The 18,478-nt window shown below is 25.0% G+C and overlaps 1 protein-coding gene across 3 annotated transcripts; it reads left to right on the forward strand.

Moving 5' to 3' along the window:
- Positions 1–966: 966 nt before the first annotated feature.
- Positions 967–17,010, forward strand: LOC129988382 (progestin and adipoQ receptor family member 4-like). Of its 3 annotated transcripts, XM_056096602.1 has the most exons (5): positions 967–1,327; positions 5,531–5,749; positions 6,973–7,190; positions 9,270–9,325; positions 10,365–10,491. In XM_056096602.1, the coding sequence occupies exons 1-4, from the start codon at positions 1,057–1,059 to the stop codon at positions 9,321–9,323; spliced, it is 762 nt and encodes a 253-aa protein (XP_055952577.1). In that variant the 5' UTR covers positions 967–1,056; the 3' UTR covers positions 9,324–9,325; positions 10,365–10,491. The 3 variants fall into 3 exon arrangements, with proteins under 3 accessions (XP_055952577.1, XP_055952575.1, XP_055952576.1); XM_056096600.1 differs by lacking the exon at positions 9,270–9,325 and having other exon boundaries at positions 10,365–17,010; XM_056096601.1 differs by lacking the exons at positions 9,270–9,325; positions 10,365–10,491 and adding an exon at positions 9,361–9,573.
- The last annotated feature ends 1,468 nt before the right edge of the window (positions 17,011–18,478 follow it).

Below are 18,478 nucleotides of genomic sequence, written 5' to 3' on the forward strand. Positions count from 1 at the left end.
TGAGATTGTCACTAGGCAATATCACCTTTGTTTTCTCGTTTGATCTTACCACATTCCTTTTACACATCTGGGAAAGAAATAAAATAACAACAAAAACACGAAACAGCGCCACCCATCAGCTGATAATCATGTGATATATATAGACCAATGAAGATCCATTTTTGGTTGAAAAAGGCAGAAAAAGCTGCTTGTCGTAACCTTGATGCTTAGTCGTGAAATTAACGTTCGTGAATACCAATGATCATTGATTGATGATTTGTCGTTGATCATGGGTTGAACGATCCGATGTTTAGCAACCGGTTTGGTGAATACGGCCGCAAATAGTCCTACAATTCTCCGAAGAAAAAATAAAAATAATCTATAATCATACTACATCTTACTTTCCTCCTCCAGCTTGAATATAATGGAGTGAAATGAATAACACCGACTGTCTACACACTCCAAATGAAAAAAATAGAAATTCTAATCACCAAATATATTTTGTAAAATAATTAGTGACCTGAATTACATTTATATTCATCGTAAATAATTTCATAAGTTTCGAAGTTTAATTTCCATTATACACACGTACACACATAAATTTATATATATAGTTCCCTTGAAGTGTTCTCGGAACTTTACTAATGGCCCCAAGCTCATTCTTATTTAATGAAGTAAAATGGTTTCACCTTTTAGTCCGAAATTAAAATTTTGAAATTAGAGATTCATTTAAATGCGATTCTTTTCCTTTTTTTCATAGTCACAGAATCCTACTCTAATTTGCATAGAGAAACAATTTTAAATTGAAAATTACAATTCTTTGATCTTATAAAATAAATTTCTCTTGCAAAAATTTTATAATATGAAAAATTTTGTTATTCAAATAGAACTCGGGCAAAAAATTTAAAATTTATAATAATAAATGTCATAAATGAAATGAGTTTGAATTCTAACTGTATCTTTTTCTGCCCTTGTTTATTAATCAATTTATCGGCTTCTTTGGAAAATTGTTCTGTATGAGTGAAATTAAATGTCCATGTATTATTACACTTTTCAAATAACTTATTGTAAATATTTATGAAAATGAATTCTATTATAAATTCGTGGCACACTAACGGCGAAGAAGCCATAATTAATAAAGAAAATGAAACGGGTGATAAACACAAATTTGGTGCTGAACCGATTAAAAATCAAATGCCTTCGAAATTATTAAAGTTTACCGTGATGCCGAAACATTTACAATTTAATCCTTTCGTGTATACCGGTTATCGACCACAAATGAATTCTTGGGAATGTATTATGAGCCTTACTTATTTACATAATGAAACTCTCAATATTCTAACACATGGTAAGTGGAAGTAACAAATATTTTTTTAATGCTAAAGATTCCATTTGAATTGCATTTGAGTATATTGCGCAATATTAAACAATTGATTTTTTACTGAAATGTAGTTAGTATTTATTTGATTGATTTGTTATCAAATCAACAATCCTGTACAATTAAAAAGAAGTTTTTTCTTTTATATTTTATACCGGAAATGCGAAACATTTCATTAGAAACAGTGCATTGATTTCCTAAAAATGCGACTAAGAGCTTTCACTTCCTGTTATGCCATGAACAAAAAATGAAATGTAAATTTAATGCATCCTCATTGTTTTCGCCAGTGTTCTTTCCTTGTCCATTATAAGTATTAAATAATTTTAGTTATTGCACTTTTATTCCAGTAAAAATTGTTAAAATTACCTGTTTATTATAAATTTATGTATTAAATTTTAGAAATTCACTATAATTTACGTGTTCAGTTATTAGTCGTTTATGTAATTAATTTAATAATTAATAGAGTATAAAATCATGATGATAATTAGTATTAAGTATGTATTAATTTTTCTAATTTCATGCAAAAAATGCATTCATTAGTATTATTTTCTTAAAAATTGTCCTTGAAATATTCAGAATCAAAATTGTCTGTATTAAAATTTCAGATTTCTTTTAAAATAGATTTTTTTGATTATATGTATATACATATATATATCTGGCATAGTTTTGCAGATGAGGGGCCAATAAGAAGACAAATTTGGAATTACTTCAATTTATTTTTCCATTTGAGGCCAGGGTGGGTTTGTGCACTTGGAGATGAAAAAATATATCTGGCCACATTGAGATACAAAATATTCCCTTAGTGCTTTTACTAAAAAAAATTTATAGGGATTTCTTTGATATTCATTGATTCACGAAAGGAAATCTTGGGTATCTTTAAAAAATGCTGTTGGAATTAGGTAATTTTATCCCTTCATTTCCAGCCTTAGAATTATTAAAAAAAGCTGAAAAATTTTTTTTAATGGATGTTAGAAATAATGAAATAAGAAAGTAGGCTTTGGATCAGGAAATGAGGAATTTTAAAATAAAGTAATATAACTTAATAATTAATTAGGATTTAAATGAAATTAACATTATTACACTTAAGGTTTATACAATAACCGACTTTTTGAAAACCCGGTTTTCAAATTCAATATTTCCAAAAAACCAGTTTTCAAATTTATTTTTAAAAAAAACAGAATAGGGAAAAATATTTAATTTATATAAAATAACAAAATCAATGTCAAAATATAAAAAAAAAATTAAGAATTACATACACATATTACTTACAAAAAATAACTAAAGCTCAAACAAAAATTTCAAATAATATTTATATTATTTTCACTAATTTTAATTTCTCCTACAAAAGTAGGATTTTGATAAACATAAAGTATCTACTGAACAGTGGTAAGTCTTGTTCTTATTTTGGACACAATATTGAATGAAATTGAAAATACTCTTTCATTTTTTAGTTTTTTTTTCAAGGTCTTCAAGAAACTTTTGAATTGATTTTTCCATGGCTTCTTTTAAAAAAAGCATTACTCTGATGAGTAGTTTCTTCGATTTGCTCTTCATCGAAATTTGTTTCCACATAAAAATTTGGAAATATTCTACACAGTATCTTTCCTGATAATTCAATGATTTCAGTTTTTGAAGCTAAAGAAAGTACACTAGATTTTTTCGCTGAACTAGAAATGTGCAAATACAGCAAAAGAGTTGCTAATTCTACTTTTTTCTTCAATTCGTTCTTCTAAAGCATATAATAATTTAAAACTTATTTCAATGTTTACATTTTTTAGTTCATTTGACAGAAGTTCAGATATATACCTTTTCTTGTTAATAAATTGGTATCTTGTCGCCTAAGCCTTCAGTTGCTAGACAAATCTGTATCGGTCAATAATTTTTTTTTATTTTATTTATTTTTATTTTTTGAAGAAGAGGAATATCTAGGAATTCAGGAAAACTGGCTTTCTTAATTTAAAAACCGGTTTTCAAATGTGTCAGAATTACTTTAAAAAATTGGTTTTTTAAAACCGGGTTTGAAAAATGGACAAAGTCTAATTACACACACGCAGACATATGTATTCATATATGTATGCATATTTTCCAGTTCAGTGATTTTAGTATGAGGTTTTAATAAGGATTTCGTTGACACATGTAGACTTAGGAAAGGGTAATCTTAGGTATAGTTAAAAGAATGTTGGAAGCATTGGGGGTTTTTATCCCGTCACTCAGGAAAATGCTGAAGACGTCAGTTTTTTTGCACGAGTGTAGAATTAATTAAATAAAAAAAGTGAGAATTGGATAAGGAAATAAGAGAACATTTTAGAATGTTGTTAATGTGGGCTAAATTAAGATAAGAATTAATTAAATAGTATTTAAATTAGATTAAGAGGTATCATTACATATATATATGTGTGTGTGTTTATTTTATTAGTTGTATATATAATTAATTTTATAATATAATATAAAATTATAATAATAAATATATGTTAATTTTCCTAATTTTATTTAAAAGTTATTATTTCATTAAAAATTATCATTGAAATATTAAGAATTAGACACAAAGTAGTTAAAATTGTATTTCTTAGATGTCTTTTTGAATGAATTTTAGATTTGATATGTAGTAATTTTGAATATTCACAACAGAAATCTTTTAGAATATATAGATATAGTTATAATTATTAATATAGAATTATTAATAATTATATTTATTTTTAAAATTAAATCTATACAATAAATGAAAATCTAAAGCCACCATCTACTTTATTTATAATTTTGTATTAAAATTTTTTAAGTACATATAAAGTATAATAACAAAAAAATATTTCTATAAAAACTAACTTCTCAGATAGTTTAAATTTGATTTTAATTTTTTTTTGTTTGTTTTGTTTTTTATTTTTCCTCATTTAAAAAAAATATGATAATCTTTGACAAAGCTAATATGTATAAATTATATTAACTATGTCAAAGACATGCATAATTTATCGTAAAATCTATCACATACTTTCAATATCACTCATAACTTTCATTTCTCATGAGCTATTTCAGAACTGTCATTTGCGTAAAAAAAATTAATTCTTTCTGTGGTTGTATTCATGATCACTGTATTACATTTTAAAAATATTTACTACATATTTAATAACTTTTTGTATTTAATTTCAAAGAGAACATCTGTTATGGCTTTTAATAAGTAAGTTTAATCTTTTTTCTTTCTTTTTCTCTGTGTATATGAAATGGTGTGTATATATATTTATATATATAATTTTTTGTAATGTCTTCTTTAAAATTACATGTTTTGAACTTTATTGTTCTCATTACTTTTTCTGTTTTAGTTAGCTTGTTTCCAATGAGGTTCATATGCCTCTTCAAAGTGCTGAACTAACAATTTCATTTCTATTATATTTCAAATAAAGGTATTCCCTGTTTTGAAATTTTAAAAGATTTCTACAATTTTGAAACAGCATTCAATGTTTCCAAAATGGTTGCGAAAATAATTAAATTTGCATCTAAAAATATTGACTCTAATATATTTTGATGATGCAAAAATTAAATTAAAAGATATTTAATATTAAAAATAATGGTACATTTCGTAAAATGGCTCAATGCTACTGAGGGCATTTCATATTTGTGTTAAAATCTTTTAATAAATGCAGTTAGTTCATACTTGAATTAATTTTTTTTAATTAATATCACTTTTATGGATTTGCTTAGAGGCTATCCATTTGACCTGAGGAGAGAGGCAGGGCTAGCTGCTGATGTTTTGTGAGCCTGTAATAGGCAGTAACATATAATCATGATTATTTGTTGTTTTTTTTTACTTAAAATTTAACACTATGTGCATGTCTTATTCAAGAATATCTTTTGTAAGTAGTTATTCAAGTAAGTAATATTACATTATTTTTTTCAAATAATATTATCATTTTTATAGTGAATCTATTGCATGTATATATCAAGTTGATTTTTTTTTTAAGAAATCAATAAAAACTATCTGGATTTATCAAATCCTAACTAATTCAATTTGCTGTCGCTCTTCTCTGTTTCGTTTTTGACTAAAACAAAACAATAGAAATTTTACATCGTAAAAATATTTTGCATTTTTTTCCCTTCCTTTACTATTTTCTGTGTGATTCATAACTGCTTCATTAAATGATTTTTTCTTACTACATTTGGTTGTCATTTCCTTTTGTTTAGGGTTACCACTTCTGTATGCCCTTTGGAGCCTACCTAAACTGCTGCCATGGAATGAAATGCCACTGCCAATTTTACCTTATTTTCATGCAGCAGCAACTGTATGTCCTTGGCTCGGAAGCTCTATTTATCACTTGTTTATGAATCATCATTCAGGAGTAAAAACTTATGAGCGTTTACTACAATGGGATGTTGCAGGTGTTTGGGTTACTCAAAGTTGTGGTAAGAAGTCATTTCTTTCTTCCTTTTTTAATGCTTTTGATTTTATTGCCTTTTTAGCTTGCAATATTTTGGGTTGTAATGTGAAATTGTCTGCGAATGCTGTACTATAAATAAATGAAAATTTGAATTCTAATACTAATATTTAATGTTGTGCAATTTCATTGATTTTAAACTAAATTTCACTCATTGATATTCTTGTTTTATGTTTATTTAAAATTACATTTGGGCTTAAACTTAACTTATCAATATAATATGTAAAGATCCCAAACAAAGTATTTTAATGAATAACATTAGGTTTATTAATTAAGATTACATGAGGTCTTAAATTCCTTAAAATGGTAAAAATGTAAATTGTAGCTTGCCTATATTTTGAAAAAATGCTAAGATAAAATTGAGAATGAATAATAATTATAACATTTGATCCAAATATTACATATTTTCAAATATTATAGGAATATACAAAATTAATCATATTGATTGCATGTAAATTACATATTAATTACATTTCTGAGGATCTCTCATATCTGTTCTATTTAGATCACCTTTCTCTATAATTACTATTGTATATAAATTCACATAATATTATATCTGCTTGTATATACAGTTGTAATTTATTTTGATCTTGGTTTGGTATATGTTCTACCACATTCATTTTTGTTGTAATTAAGATTGAATCAAATTATTAAAGAAGAAACTTTGAAGATAAGCATTGTTGTCTGTTTATATTGCACAATATTTAAAAAATAATGAATAAAATCTTTTTAAAACTTTTAATCACAGGCAAACCATCTTTTATTATATACTCACATTATTGGAAAGTTAACAGTTATTATTATTTAATATTCATGGGAAAGCTAATAATGAGAGAAGTTTTTAATTATTCAAATATAAATTTTTGCTAATAGCATAACATAAAATTTATTTTGAATTATGATTTCTTAAATTATTATCGTTATTTATTTTGTAATTTTATTACTTCTAATCTTTAACAATAAAATTCCAAATACTAAAGTACTGGAACTTCACTGTATTTGTAATATGATATTTTTAGTTTATATGATAAATGTTTTATTAATTTCTTGTGATAAAATAAATTCCACATAAATAACTTGTTTTTAAATTCTTCTGATACTTTGTTAATGTTAATTAAAATACTAGCTATAAAACTTTTATATAAAAGTTTTTATTTATGAAAATTTATTTCCTTTTTATTATTATTATAGGAGGTTTTTCTTCAATATTTGTTGGTACCATGTGCCTACCATGGCCAATAAGATATCTGTTGTTACTTATTTACATTTCATTTGCAATAAAAGCATTACATGCTGCAGTATATGCTACGGGACCTTGGCAGCGCAGAATCAGTTTTGCTGCCATGTTCATCATGCGTCTCCTTATCCTGTGTTTACGTTATACACCATATGGAGGTGGACACCCTGAGGTAATACGAATTCTAAATAGTTTTTCTGCTGAATATATAAACCTGTAAATTTTTGATGCAGTTTGTATTCTATGAATATCATTTTTTAATGTGATATATATTTTTATATGAAGATTAAATTACTTTATAATACTTATTAAAATAAAAATATAATATATTATATCTTTATTTTAAGATATGAGATTGGTCATAGATCTTAAATATTACTTTTTGTGTTTATAACCAACTCTATTGAAAAACAAGGAATAAATTTATATATATATAGTTTAGCATTTGTATCATAATCACATTATGATCCACATATAAATTTTTTTGCTATATATATATATATATATATATATATATATATATATATATATATATTCCAAAAATGAAACAAGCATTAAAATTCCTGTAAATCTGACAGCTATTACCACTAGAGTAAGCTTTTGGCTCCAAGTATCAGTTTTCTGAATTGTTTATTTATTAAAATATGCGTATAGTCACTGGGCTTATTCTATAATAATATATTTCATAACTAAAGATTGTGACACTTTATGCATTTCGATAATTTGCCCAATTGTGAAAAATGGTAATTGTTTGATTACTGTAAAATTGCAGAATTCAGTTATTATTTTTAGGTTAAGATATAACAATTTTTCATTTATCCTTCTTTTTTTTTTTTTTTTTTTTTTTTTTTTGTCATTTGAAACAAATTTGTACTCTTTGATTATGCTTGATTTTTCTGTAATTTATCAGATATTAGTAGCATTATAAAAAGTTTAATTTGTAAAAAAAAGTTCTCCTTATACTAGATTGATATCTCACTGAAAGATTTGACCATCTAGAACTAAAAATTTTTCCCACTATTGCATATTGAAGGATAATTTAATATGCTAAAAACTAAAAAATATTTCAGTAAAGTTTATATAGGAAAATACTGTTCAAACTTGGTAAAGAATGAAAGTTGCAAAAGTTATTTCAGATGCTCCAAAACACATTAATATTCATCTGGTATCTCTAAATTGGAAATGGAGTTTTCTGCAATATATTATCTGTCCAAAGGTAAAACATTGATACCTCTAGCAACCTGTGATTTGTGAGAATCATGAGTCAAGAATTCTGTTCCTCCTTGATGCATTTCCTGTAATATTCCCTTATATACCTTTATCCCAGCCCTTCCTTGTTATTTAGCTCTATATGACCAAATCTCGTTTTCTTTCTTTTAAAATCATTTGTTTAAAATAATGAATGCACTACATTTTCTTTTTATCAATGATGTGCCAAAAATATATATATGCACTTCGAATAGCTATGAAGTAACAATTAAAAACATATGTTGAAATTTCTAACTTAAATTAATTAAATCACTGTATTTTAAAATTATTGTTTTTTACATTTATACAATAATTTTTTCATTAATTAAAATATTTCAGTTAATTATCATATTTGCAATTACACTACAATAAAGCTGAAATTTTTTCAGAAGGGTGTATATCTACTAGAATCGCCTCCTCGTTCTTATGAGATGATACAAAGAAAGAGATAGTGTTGGTTTCTCGCTGTTTACTGATCTGATCTTTCCCCTATGAATTTGTGGGAACATTTGAAACATAATGTTCATTGCTTGAGATCAACTATATGATAATAATTGAAAGCTGTTTAAATATCAGTTAATATGTCTAGAGATATTTTCAATTTCCATCTGATGTTAATATCTTTACTACAGGGATAGTAATGAATAATACTTCTGAAAACTGATAAAGATTTTTTTATTAAACATTTGTGTTAATTTTAAGCTATTAAACTTTGAGGTATAATATTAATTGTTTTTGTAAGAGTTATTCAAAATGTGTATATAGTTTATGGTTGCAGTTATTAATTTTTTAACATTAGATAAATATATTTAATAGGACTTGTTGGAAATATATCTTTGATATACAAGCACAAAATGTTATCTAAAAATATTTTTGTTTTTTTTATAATTTATTAAAATTGGTTAGCTGTTTTTTTTAAAATTTTTTTATTTAGTTTGTTTTTATCATTTTAGACTTGATTCTTTGATTTACAAGAAATATATCAATTTCTTCATTTAAACAGCTGAGAACAGTGAATTGCTTAAATCAGATAGTTGTGTTGCAGCACAGAAAATGAAGGTACAAAAGCTAAATTTTATTCTGTTGTTTTGTAGCTGTGTCTGTGGAGCATTTCATTCTGGACTTCAGTATTATTTTCTAATTTCTGTACAGGAACTATCAATCTTTTGCACTGTGTGTAGGTGAATGGCTAAATTTCATACCTTATTTCTTTGGTTCTTCCTTTATCTGTTTGTGTGACTTTGACTACAAGAATATTCTTTGTACTAACATACACTTGCTTTCTAGAATTATTTTGTTTGTACTAACAAGAAATGTTGATAATATGACATAAATTTCCTTTCATGCCTTCATATATGATTGAAATAGGTTATTTGAAATCTGAAAACTTTACTAAGCTTTATAATTAAATATTACTATTTTTCTGCAGAATTATCTCAAAACTTTGCTTTTATTTAAGCATGGTGAAAAGTAAGTGTAAGTTTTTAAAGCATGGCTTTACTAATCAAACATTAATTTTTTTTAATTATAATTCTTTTTCAGATGTAAAAATTTCTTATAATGTCAAAACTAAAAAATAATTAAGTGATATATTAAGAGATTTAACTAGTCCTTTGTTAATTACATACCATATCAATATCTAATAGAAATGTACTATGTTACAATATACATTATTTCTAGTAAAAACTTACCAAATGTGACATTTCACAAAATTTTTTATTCAATCCTACAAGCTGAAAATTAATGCACCTTCAGCATTTTTTTTTTTTTTTTTTTAATCACTACTCAAAATGGCAGCCATGTAATAAATGTTAAATGATTGCAAACTTGATAACAAGACCATATCATATTCTTGAATTAAGAATTATGACTAACTTGACTATTTATTAATTTTTAATAAAATCTTGTTTAATTATATATATATATATATATATATATATATATATATATATATAATTATATATATAATTATATATATATATATATATAAAAGGAAACTGTAATTCATGGCGTATTTATTGCATCTATGATTACTTTGTTTAGAACTGGATTTACAATTAAAATTAACTATTAATAACTTTTCTTTTTATTCCACTAGGCCTTATATCATGTTTTCATGCAAGACTTCTGGTCACTGGTTGGTGCTGTAATAAGTGCATCACAAATACCAGAGAGATGGTTGCCTGGAAAGTTTGACTATGCATTTAACAGTCATAATATTATGCATGTTCTTGTAGTATTGGGAGGCCTTCATATGCATTGGGCAGTGCAGAAGGACTTCCTGTGGGTTGCTAAAAACCAGTGTCCTAAATAAAGCATGCCTTATTGCAGGGTTTCAAATTAAAACTTTTACACTTTTGTCTCCTCTAGAATTTTTGTTCTTTTTCTATTTATTTCTGCTTATATTATCAATACATGTATCTAATATTGAAAAGTATTTAGTATTATAACTATGCAAACAACAGATTTGTAGTTAAACTATTAAATATGAAAGTGTGCCTGCTGTTTCTGGAATTTCAAGAGTTAACTTTTATTTTTAATTATTTCCTCTGCATTCTTTCTGAAATGGTTAAATCTATTTACCAAAAAGGGGGAGATACTAGACTAGTAGCAAAAAAAAAAAAAAAAAACTTTGTAATTCCTTAAATTTTTTCAATATAATAGGTGGCCTAAGTTCTTGTACCATGTATCTAAAGGAATACTTATTTCTTCTCATCTATAAATTTTATCACTCATTATCTTGTTTTTTTGTTTTTTTTAATCATGATTCATTACTTTATTAATATAACAGATTTTAGAATATTCATTGTTTCGTGAACAAACATTTTTGTTCCAAAAAAAAGTAAATACAAACATCTTCATGTAAATTAATATTTCATCAACATATATATGATTTTTTTTTTTTTTTTTGATGCTGATGATTTAAAGAATTAGTGAGCATTTAAATGTATTGTAATGAAACTGATTTAATGAATCATTTAAAAGTTTGCCAATTATTGCATGAATTCTAATCTTTGTGGCATTTCAAAAACATTTTAAGGAACTACAAAGTGGTTTTACATTTATTATAAAAATTATGTTTAATTAAATGTAGTAAGTTTTTTTTTTTTTTTTACACATTTAATGTTACTGGAAAGTGTGAATTTGTTAATTTTAAACTCTGCATTTAAATAATTGCACAAGAGTATTTACTTATAGTCTACTTCATAATATTTTATGAGAAATTCAACTATCACTGGCCCACAATGTAAATCAAATCCTTCCATATACACTAAGCACAAATTTGTGTTTTAGATATTATTTTGTACTGTACTAGTAATTATTCTGTTTCATAAACTTATGATGTAATATTATGTGAGGTGTAAATAGTTTATTCATAATATGTTTTATATAACTGTAAATGACATAACATAATGAATATTATAAATATCATACCTGTCAGTAAAGCTGAGAAGTGAAGAACTTAAAGCTGAGATGATTAAAAGAAGTTTTTTTAACGTTAAATGAATTTATTCATTCGTGAATTTCAAAAAAGGGAAAAAATGTTTTCCATTTTCTTAATAAGTATATAATTAGCTTGCTTTTTCTTTGCTGGAAAAAAGTTATTATATGGCACAATCATATAAAATTTAAAATATTTTTGATTCGCACAAGCAAAAATCTTTTTCTTAAATCCTACTTTTCTGGCTTAAGTTTTATGCGTTTGCATGAAATCGTTTTTATGACCAATGGGAGAAAAATTTTTTGCTGACTTGAGTGCTTATAGATAATAGTTAAAAATTTTAAACACATGTCCTTATTGTTGTAGTTGAAAAGAATGCCATGTATATTTTTCTCCTTAAATCATGGCAGTAGATTTGTTATACCAGATATGATGTGCATTGTACATAAATATTGGCTCCTAAGAAGTCAAAATTTGGGTGCATGTGATTGTTGAATTGTTATATTAGGTTAGAAATAAATTCTAACCATGTTATACTATTTTAATTGCATTCATTAATATTTATCAACGATTTTGTTAGTTGGTTAATGAATGCCTTCAAACCCCTAAAATTTTACATATTTTAAACTGATGCTCAGAAATTTATTTTATTCAAGGTTCTGTGTGTAATATATTGTTTTTCTTTTTAAAAATAAAAATATCTACTTAAAGTCAGTTTTAGGTTGAAAATGAAGCTAAGTAAATTATTTTTTCAAAAAAATTAATAAACCTTTATGTGGAAGAAATTATTTTAATTACCAGTAACTTGTAAGTTCAACATAATTTTGATTTCAAAGGTTTATTTATTAATTATCTCATTTATAAATTTATGTTCAGTTTTCAAAGCACAAATGTAAAAGCACCCTTAATTGCATTTAATGCTCTCATCACATTATTTATCTCATTGTATTTCTGAACAATCATGGCCATTTCTTTCAGATTATAGTAAATTATTTTATAATCCTATAGCTCCATTGCACAATATGTTGCATAAAAATAATTTGTGTTGAATTTATTGTATTTTATGCCTTGCTAATTATTCTCATAATTAGAGATTTGAAATTGTATATTACTAATTATTTTTGTGTCCTTTTTAATAAATTCTCTGTACTTTGGGTTTAGAAATTCCCAATTAGCTCTCTTCATTAATTGAATCTAAATGGTATTATCAAGAAATTGATCTAGTCTCATAAAATAGTTGCATGTGAATGATTTTTGTCAAGTGATAATTAAGGTATACTTTGAAAAATGGAATACAGTTTTCCTTCCAATTTTTTAGAAAGAAATAGTAAATACATATATTGCTCATACATTTAACGTTTTTAAAAACACAGATAGCCATTAGCTAGTCATATTGCCATTTCTTGGATAGATTTAGTTTTATACAGGAAAATAAATAGATATTAGTAAAGTTTCTTGTTATATATTTTCATTTTTCTTATGTGATATTTTATTCTGAACTGTTAGTTCATGACTTTTCCTTTTTTGTGATATGAAACAGTTATTTCTACTTATGTGAATTACTTATTTATTCTGAAACTACTTATTGAATTGTATGTATGTTTATAGCTTTGTTCACTTGGTTTTTGTTTATTTATTCTGTTAATGAAATTGTAAATATTTATAAAAGAAAATCAGGATTTGGTATGAATGCAGAGAGAGAGTTGTAATTAGTTATCAAATCATTATAATTATTTATGGGACCACTCAAAGTTTATGTAAAAAAGGTGAGAGTTACTAGTCACTGTGCTCAATCTAATTATATATGATTTATGGTTATAAACTTTTATTTAACATTTAAGTGTTGAGAATCATAGCATATTGAATAAAATGTGAAAGAACAAATTAAGCAAATTTGATTTAAAAATAATTTTGGTCATTTGTGTAAGTGGATAGAATGAGTGATTTTAAATGCTATTCTGTGTATGAATTTTTAAGGAAATATCATCGAGTGTAATATCAAGTACTGATAAAGATATACATGGAGCTTTTAAAGTATGCAATAAATATGACAGTACAATCACATGGAATATTTTGTAAGCTAAAGAATTAATTATACCTTTGTATGAAATCCTGCGTTAGTGTTTCTTTATTCTATACTATGAAGAGCATCACAGTTGTTTCATATGAATATAGGTTATTACTTTGAAAGCATTTAACATTTTTCACTGGGTAACTTTATAATAGAAAAATATAATTGATACTTGGAAACATAAGAGTATATTTAATTATTCTATCATTTTATGTGTATTTATTTAAATTAATTTTATATTATTTTGCCAATTTTTTATGATAGCAAATTTATTTTTTTATTTCTTGATTTCCTTTAAAAGCTTGAAACTTTGTATTGTTATCTAAAAGTTTAAATTTTATTATACCATACTTAAACACTAAAATTCCTACACTTGTTGATTATAATCCTATTCATTAGGTTTATTAAAACACAACTGAACAGTTTTCATACGAATTTCAGAATTAAAAAATAATAATTTTTGTGTCCTCAATATCCTTTCATCAATGTGAAATAAGAAAATCAAGCTGATTGACAAATTCCAGATTGTTTTTCATGTGTTGTGTTTTTGTATTCATGTACTTTTCTATGAAATATTACTCTAGTATTCAGTATTTATATTAGGTTTTAGCTTGTTTAGAGAGGAAAAATAGATTTTCATAGATATTTTTCCACCTCTTTTCATCAAATTTAATTTTTGAATAAAAACTAATCTGAATTAAATCGTTTCATTAATTCTCTATTTTAAAGCATTATGTCCTTGTTTTAATCTTTAGTCATTCCTTTAAAATTTATGTATTTAATTATTTTCTACTCTTATTTTAGTAAAATTATGCTTGAACCAAAAAAAAGATTATTTTTTTAAATATATTCTTTTTTATGAAAATATTTATGATTCCAGAAGATACAATGTTTGAAACTGTTCTTTTTATTTATAATATTACATTTCATTTAAATAAAAAATGTTTACATTTTTAGTTCTAACATAAACTTATTTTATATATACTGTATTAGCTGGCTTTTGTTTGTTCGTATGTTTGCAGGCTGTTAAAAGAGATGTACCACAAAATAATTAATTCTTCTCCTCTGCCTTTATCAGTCACTTCGTGTGTGAAGGGACAGATCAAATATTACTGACAGATAGCACATTGGTAATTAGAGGAGATTGTGGGCTTTATTTTCCTATCGCTTAATAAGAGGGGAAACTTTCCTTGTTTATTTGTTTGATTAAAATTTTTACTTTAAGATGATGTTAGACACCTCTATATCTATCTATAATCAAAAGATTTAAATTTTACTCTCCATTTTGAATTTAGATTTACATCAGTAACTTCCGAGTGTAACTCTGTCTACAAGTTGACCTACGTTTGCAGGTTAATTTCAAAGTTCTCTGCTCAGGTTCTTCTTTCTTAAGAAACAATTGTACAACAAAGTAAAGTATTTAGGATTTCTGTTGTTTGTCTTTCTGGATAGGTATTTAATTTGTAATTGTATATTTGCCAACTATTATCTATGCCTTTAAGTTAACAAAAAAATGTGAAAAATACTATACAATCATATCTATGACTATATCCCAATGGCATTCATCGTAGGTGAAAATATGAATTTTTTTTAGCTGTAAAATTTCCATGAAGTGAAATTTTCATATATAAGCTTAGAATATTTATCAGTTATTGGAATACCATAGCATAATAAACCAAAGTAATAAAAGCAATATTAATTTCTTTTTTTTTCTTTTGTATCAAAAGATTAATAAATATTATGAAAATATTCTAATGCTTCTTGTGTATTACTAATTTTTTAAAAAAAACTTTAATCAATGAATTTTAATAGAACATATTTATACTAATTATTACATTCTGAACTTGGAAACTGTTCCATTATAATATTCATATAAGTTAATTGGTTTTAAATAATCTATTCTGTGTTCTTATGCTTTCCTTAAAAAAATATAATTAGCTGATGATTTGATTGAGAAACATGTATAGTGTGAATTGTTAAATGTCAAAAAGTAAGCAAGTGTGCAGAAAATGTTTGGGGTTTAATTTTTTTATTTCATTCCGAACAAATAAATCTGCAGAAAGTAAGAAAGGCTGGTGATAATAATAATAATAATTATTATTGTTATTAAGAGAAAGTGATATATTTTACATAAAGAATATCTAATAGAATGATTTTGAAGGAATTAAGCAATTACTAGCAAAAACTGTGATTACATTAAATGGTGTCTTATGCATATGCATATGTGTATGTGTAATAAGGTGTTTGATTATAAGAATTCAATTGTTAAAAGTCAAATATGTGTTGTATATTAGCTCTTTAGGTTTGTTACAAATTAGAATTCTTGTTTTTATGAAAGCATTCCTGATACATGGAATGTCTCTTAAATATAAAGCTCTAAATGAGCTTCATCCCACTTAGGCTAACAGAAAATTAATTTTGTAGCATTCTGTAGGTAGTCATTAGACAATGCATCCTGGGGGAAATAAAATGTCTGAATGGTCAGCCATCGGTAATTGTTGCGACATTTTATGTGTCATTTTATTAAAATCCAGCTTTCTTCTAGAGTAGCTTTGTTAAGCATTTAGAATGAGCAAAATGTAGAGTTATTTTACATTTCCATAGTATTACTTTTTTACTAAATTATTTCTCAATACATATGAATTATAAGGATCTATTTATTATTACTTTTAAAACTATTCTGCTAATAACATTAGCAGTTTAGGTTTTTACTTTCATAAATTCCTGCTCTTTTTGCACTTAACCATGTGCCTTAAGAAGCTAACTTAATCCACAGTTTCTGAAAAATATATAAATTTATTCTTTAGCACAAACTATTTCAGAAATCCTACTAGTGTGATGATACTGAAATGTATGTGTAAATGATTTGTCACACTAAAAATGTTGTAACTTATTAAAATCATTCTGATTTGTTGTAACGTTTGAGTGTAATGCAAACTTAAGTGCTTTATCTTCAGTATCCATTATTTAGCACTTATGGAAGGACAAATAGTTAGATTATAGCATCTATGCAAATACATTTGACTTCTTATGCCTTTTAAGCCTACAGTACAATATAAACATACTTCATTATATTGCCATTGTTGATATTTAGCAAAAGTGATTGAATTTTTTGTTGTTGTTTATTTGTTCTTTAAATGTGTTATGTTTTCAACATTCTCTTACTTTCAACTCAGCAATTTATACGCCATTTTGAGTTAATATGCTTTATTTAATGTATGTATAAATTCTGTTAAGGATAATATTGTTAACAAAATATTTTAGAATATTAATAAAGTTTTATATACTGCATTTATGTTTCTGTTTTTGAATCTAAACTAAAACATGAATTCTGTTTCATAAAATGAAAAAAAAAATGTATTGAACAACAGTAAAATAAAAATATTATATCGGAGAATTAGAAGTAACATTACAAATTTATGTAAAAATAGAAATGTGTATAGCAGTTTTATTTTTCATAATTTTTTTTCTAGACAGTCAATAATTATATCTATAATCCATTACTTGCTATCACTTCTACTATTCATTCTATGATTTATTATTTGCTTAATTTTATAACCACTAGATTTGCTGGGAGATTTTCAAATTAAGCTAAGATCATCTTATACGGATGATATATTTTGGTTGCTTGGAGACAAAACCCTGGTGACATAAAACTAAACAGATACCCGTAATTCCTTAGATATATGACAATGCTTTTGTAAAATCATATCTCTTATATGTATCACAATCAAACAATAGATTTCGTATCAAAATTATCTTTCCATTTAGATTATTATTAATACAATTGTTTCAATTATATATACATTCATTGTATTGTACCATTTTTAAAGTCCAATAATTTTTGCACATTGTGTAACTATCTTTATGAAAAATATTTCATTTCTATACTTTAATTAGATAGTGTAAATGATCAAATTTCCATTATGATTTATATAACCATACAAAAATAATAAGCAGTAGACACTTATTACATGTGCTTAATATATTTATCTTTCTGCGGCCTTGAGATGTTGACTTCTTACTAAATTTATATTTTCAAAAAATTATCTAAAGTAAACTACTATATAAATTCCAATTTATGTTACCTATTGATAATCTTAAAGAACACACACCAAAAATAATTTTGATTATATCAACCTTATATAAGGCATTATTGAGTTTTAATACAGCAAAAAATAACATTTGATTAAATTGCATCAAATATATAAAGTTGATAGGAAGGGGGAAAAAATCCAGATGGTAAATCATAAACAACCAGTTGTTTGTCTGGAAAGGATATGATAAGGAACAATAAAAATAGGAAGCTATTTTTCCTGTATTTGTTTTCCTTTACATTCTTAAAAACGTGCACTGCATGATATATAATGGCATTGAATTAAAAGTAAGTTTTTAATGTGTTGTCATTACAACTGACATTTCAAAATACTAATCACTGAAAAAAAATTATATTGCTGATCTAATAAGTTGAAATGATTTTTTTTTAAATTTATCTTATTGCAGAATTTTATGAGCTCTTAAGCAAAAAATTTTTATCTAATAGATTCCAGATTTTAGAAATAAGCTTTTAAAATTGATATAAAATACACTTGTCAAGTAATTAAATACTTCCCAAATAAATGTTTTTCCAAAATGTATTGTTAACTAAGAGTCAATTGCATTGAAATAATTTGAAAAAAAAAAAAAAAAAAAAAACTGC

This window comes from Argiope bruennichi, chromosome 10 (assembly GCF_947563725.1).
Source record: "Argiope bruennichi chromosome 10, qqArgBrue1.1, whole genome shotgun sequence".
In the NCBI taxonomy this organism is placed as follows: Eukaryota; Metazoa; Arthropoda; class Arachnida; order Araneae; family Araneidae; genus Argiope; species Argiope bruennichi.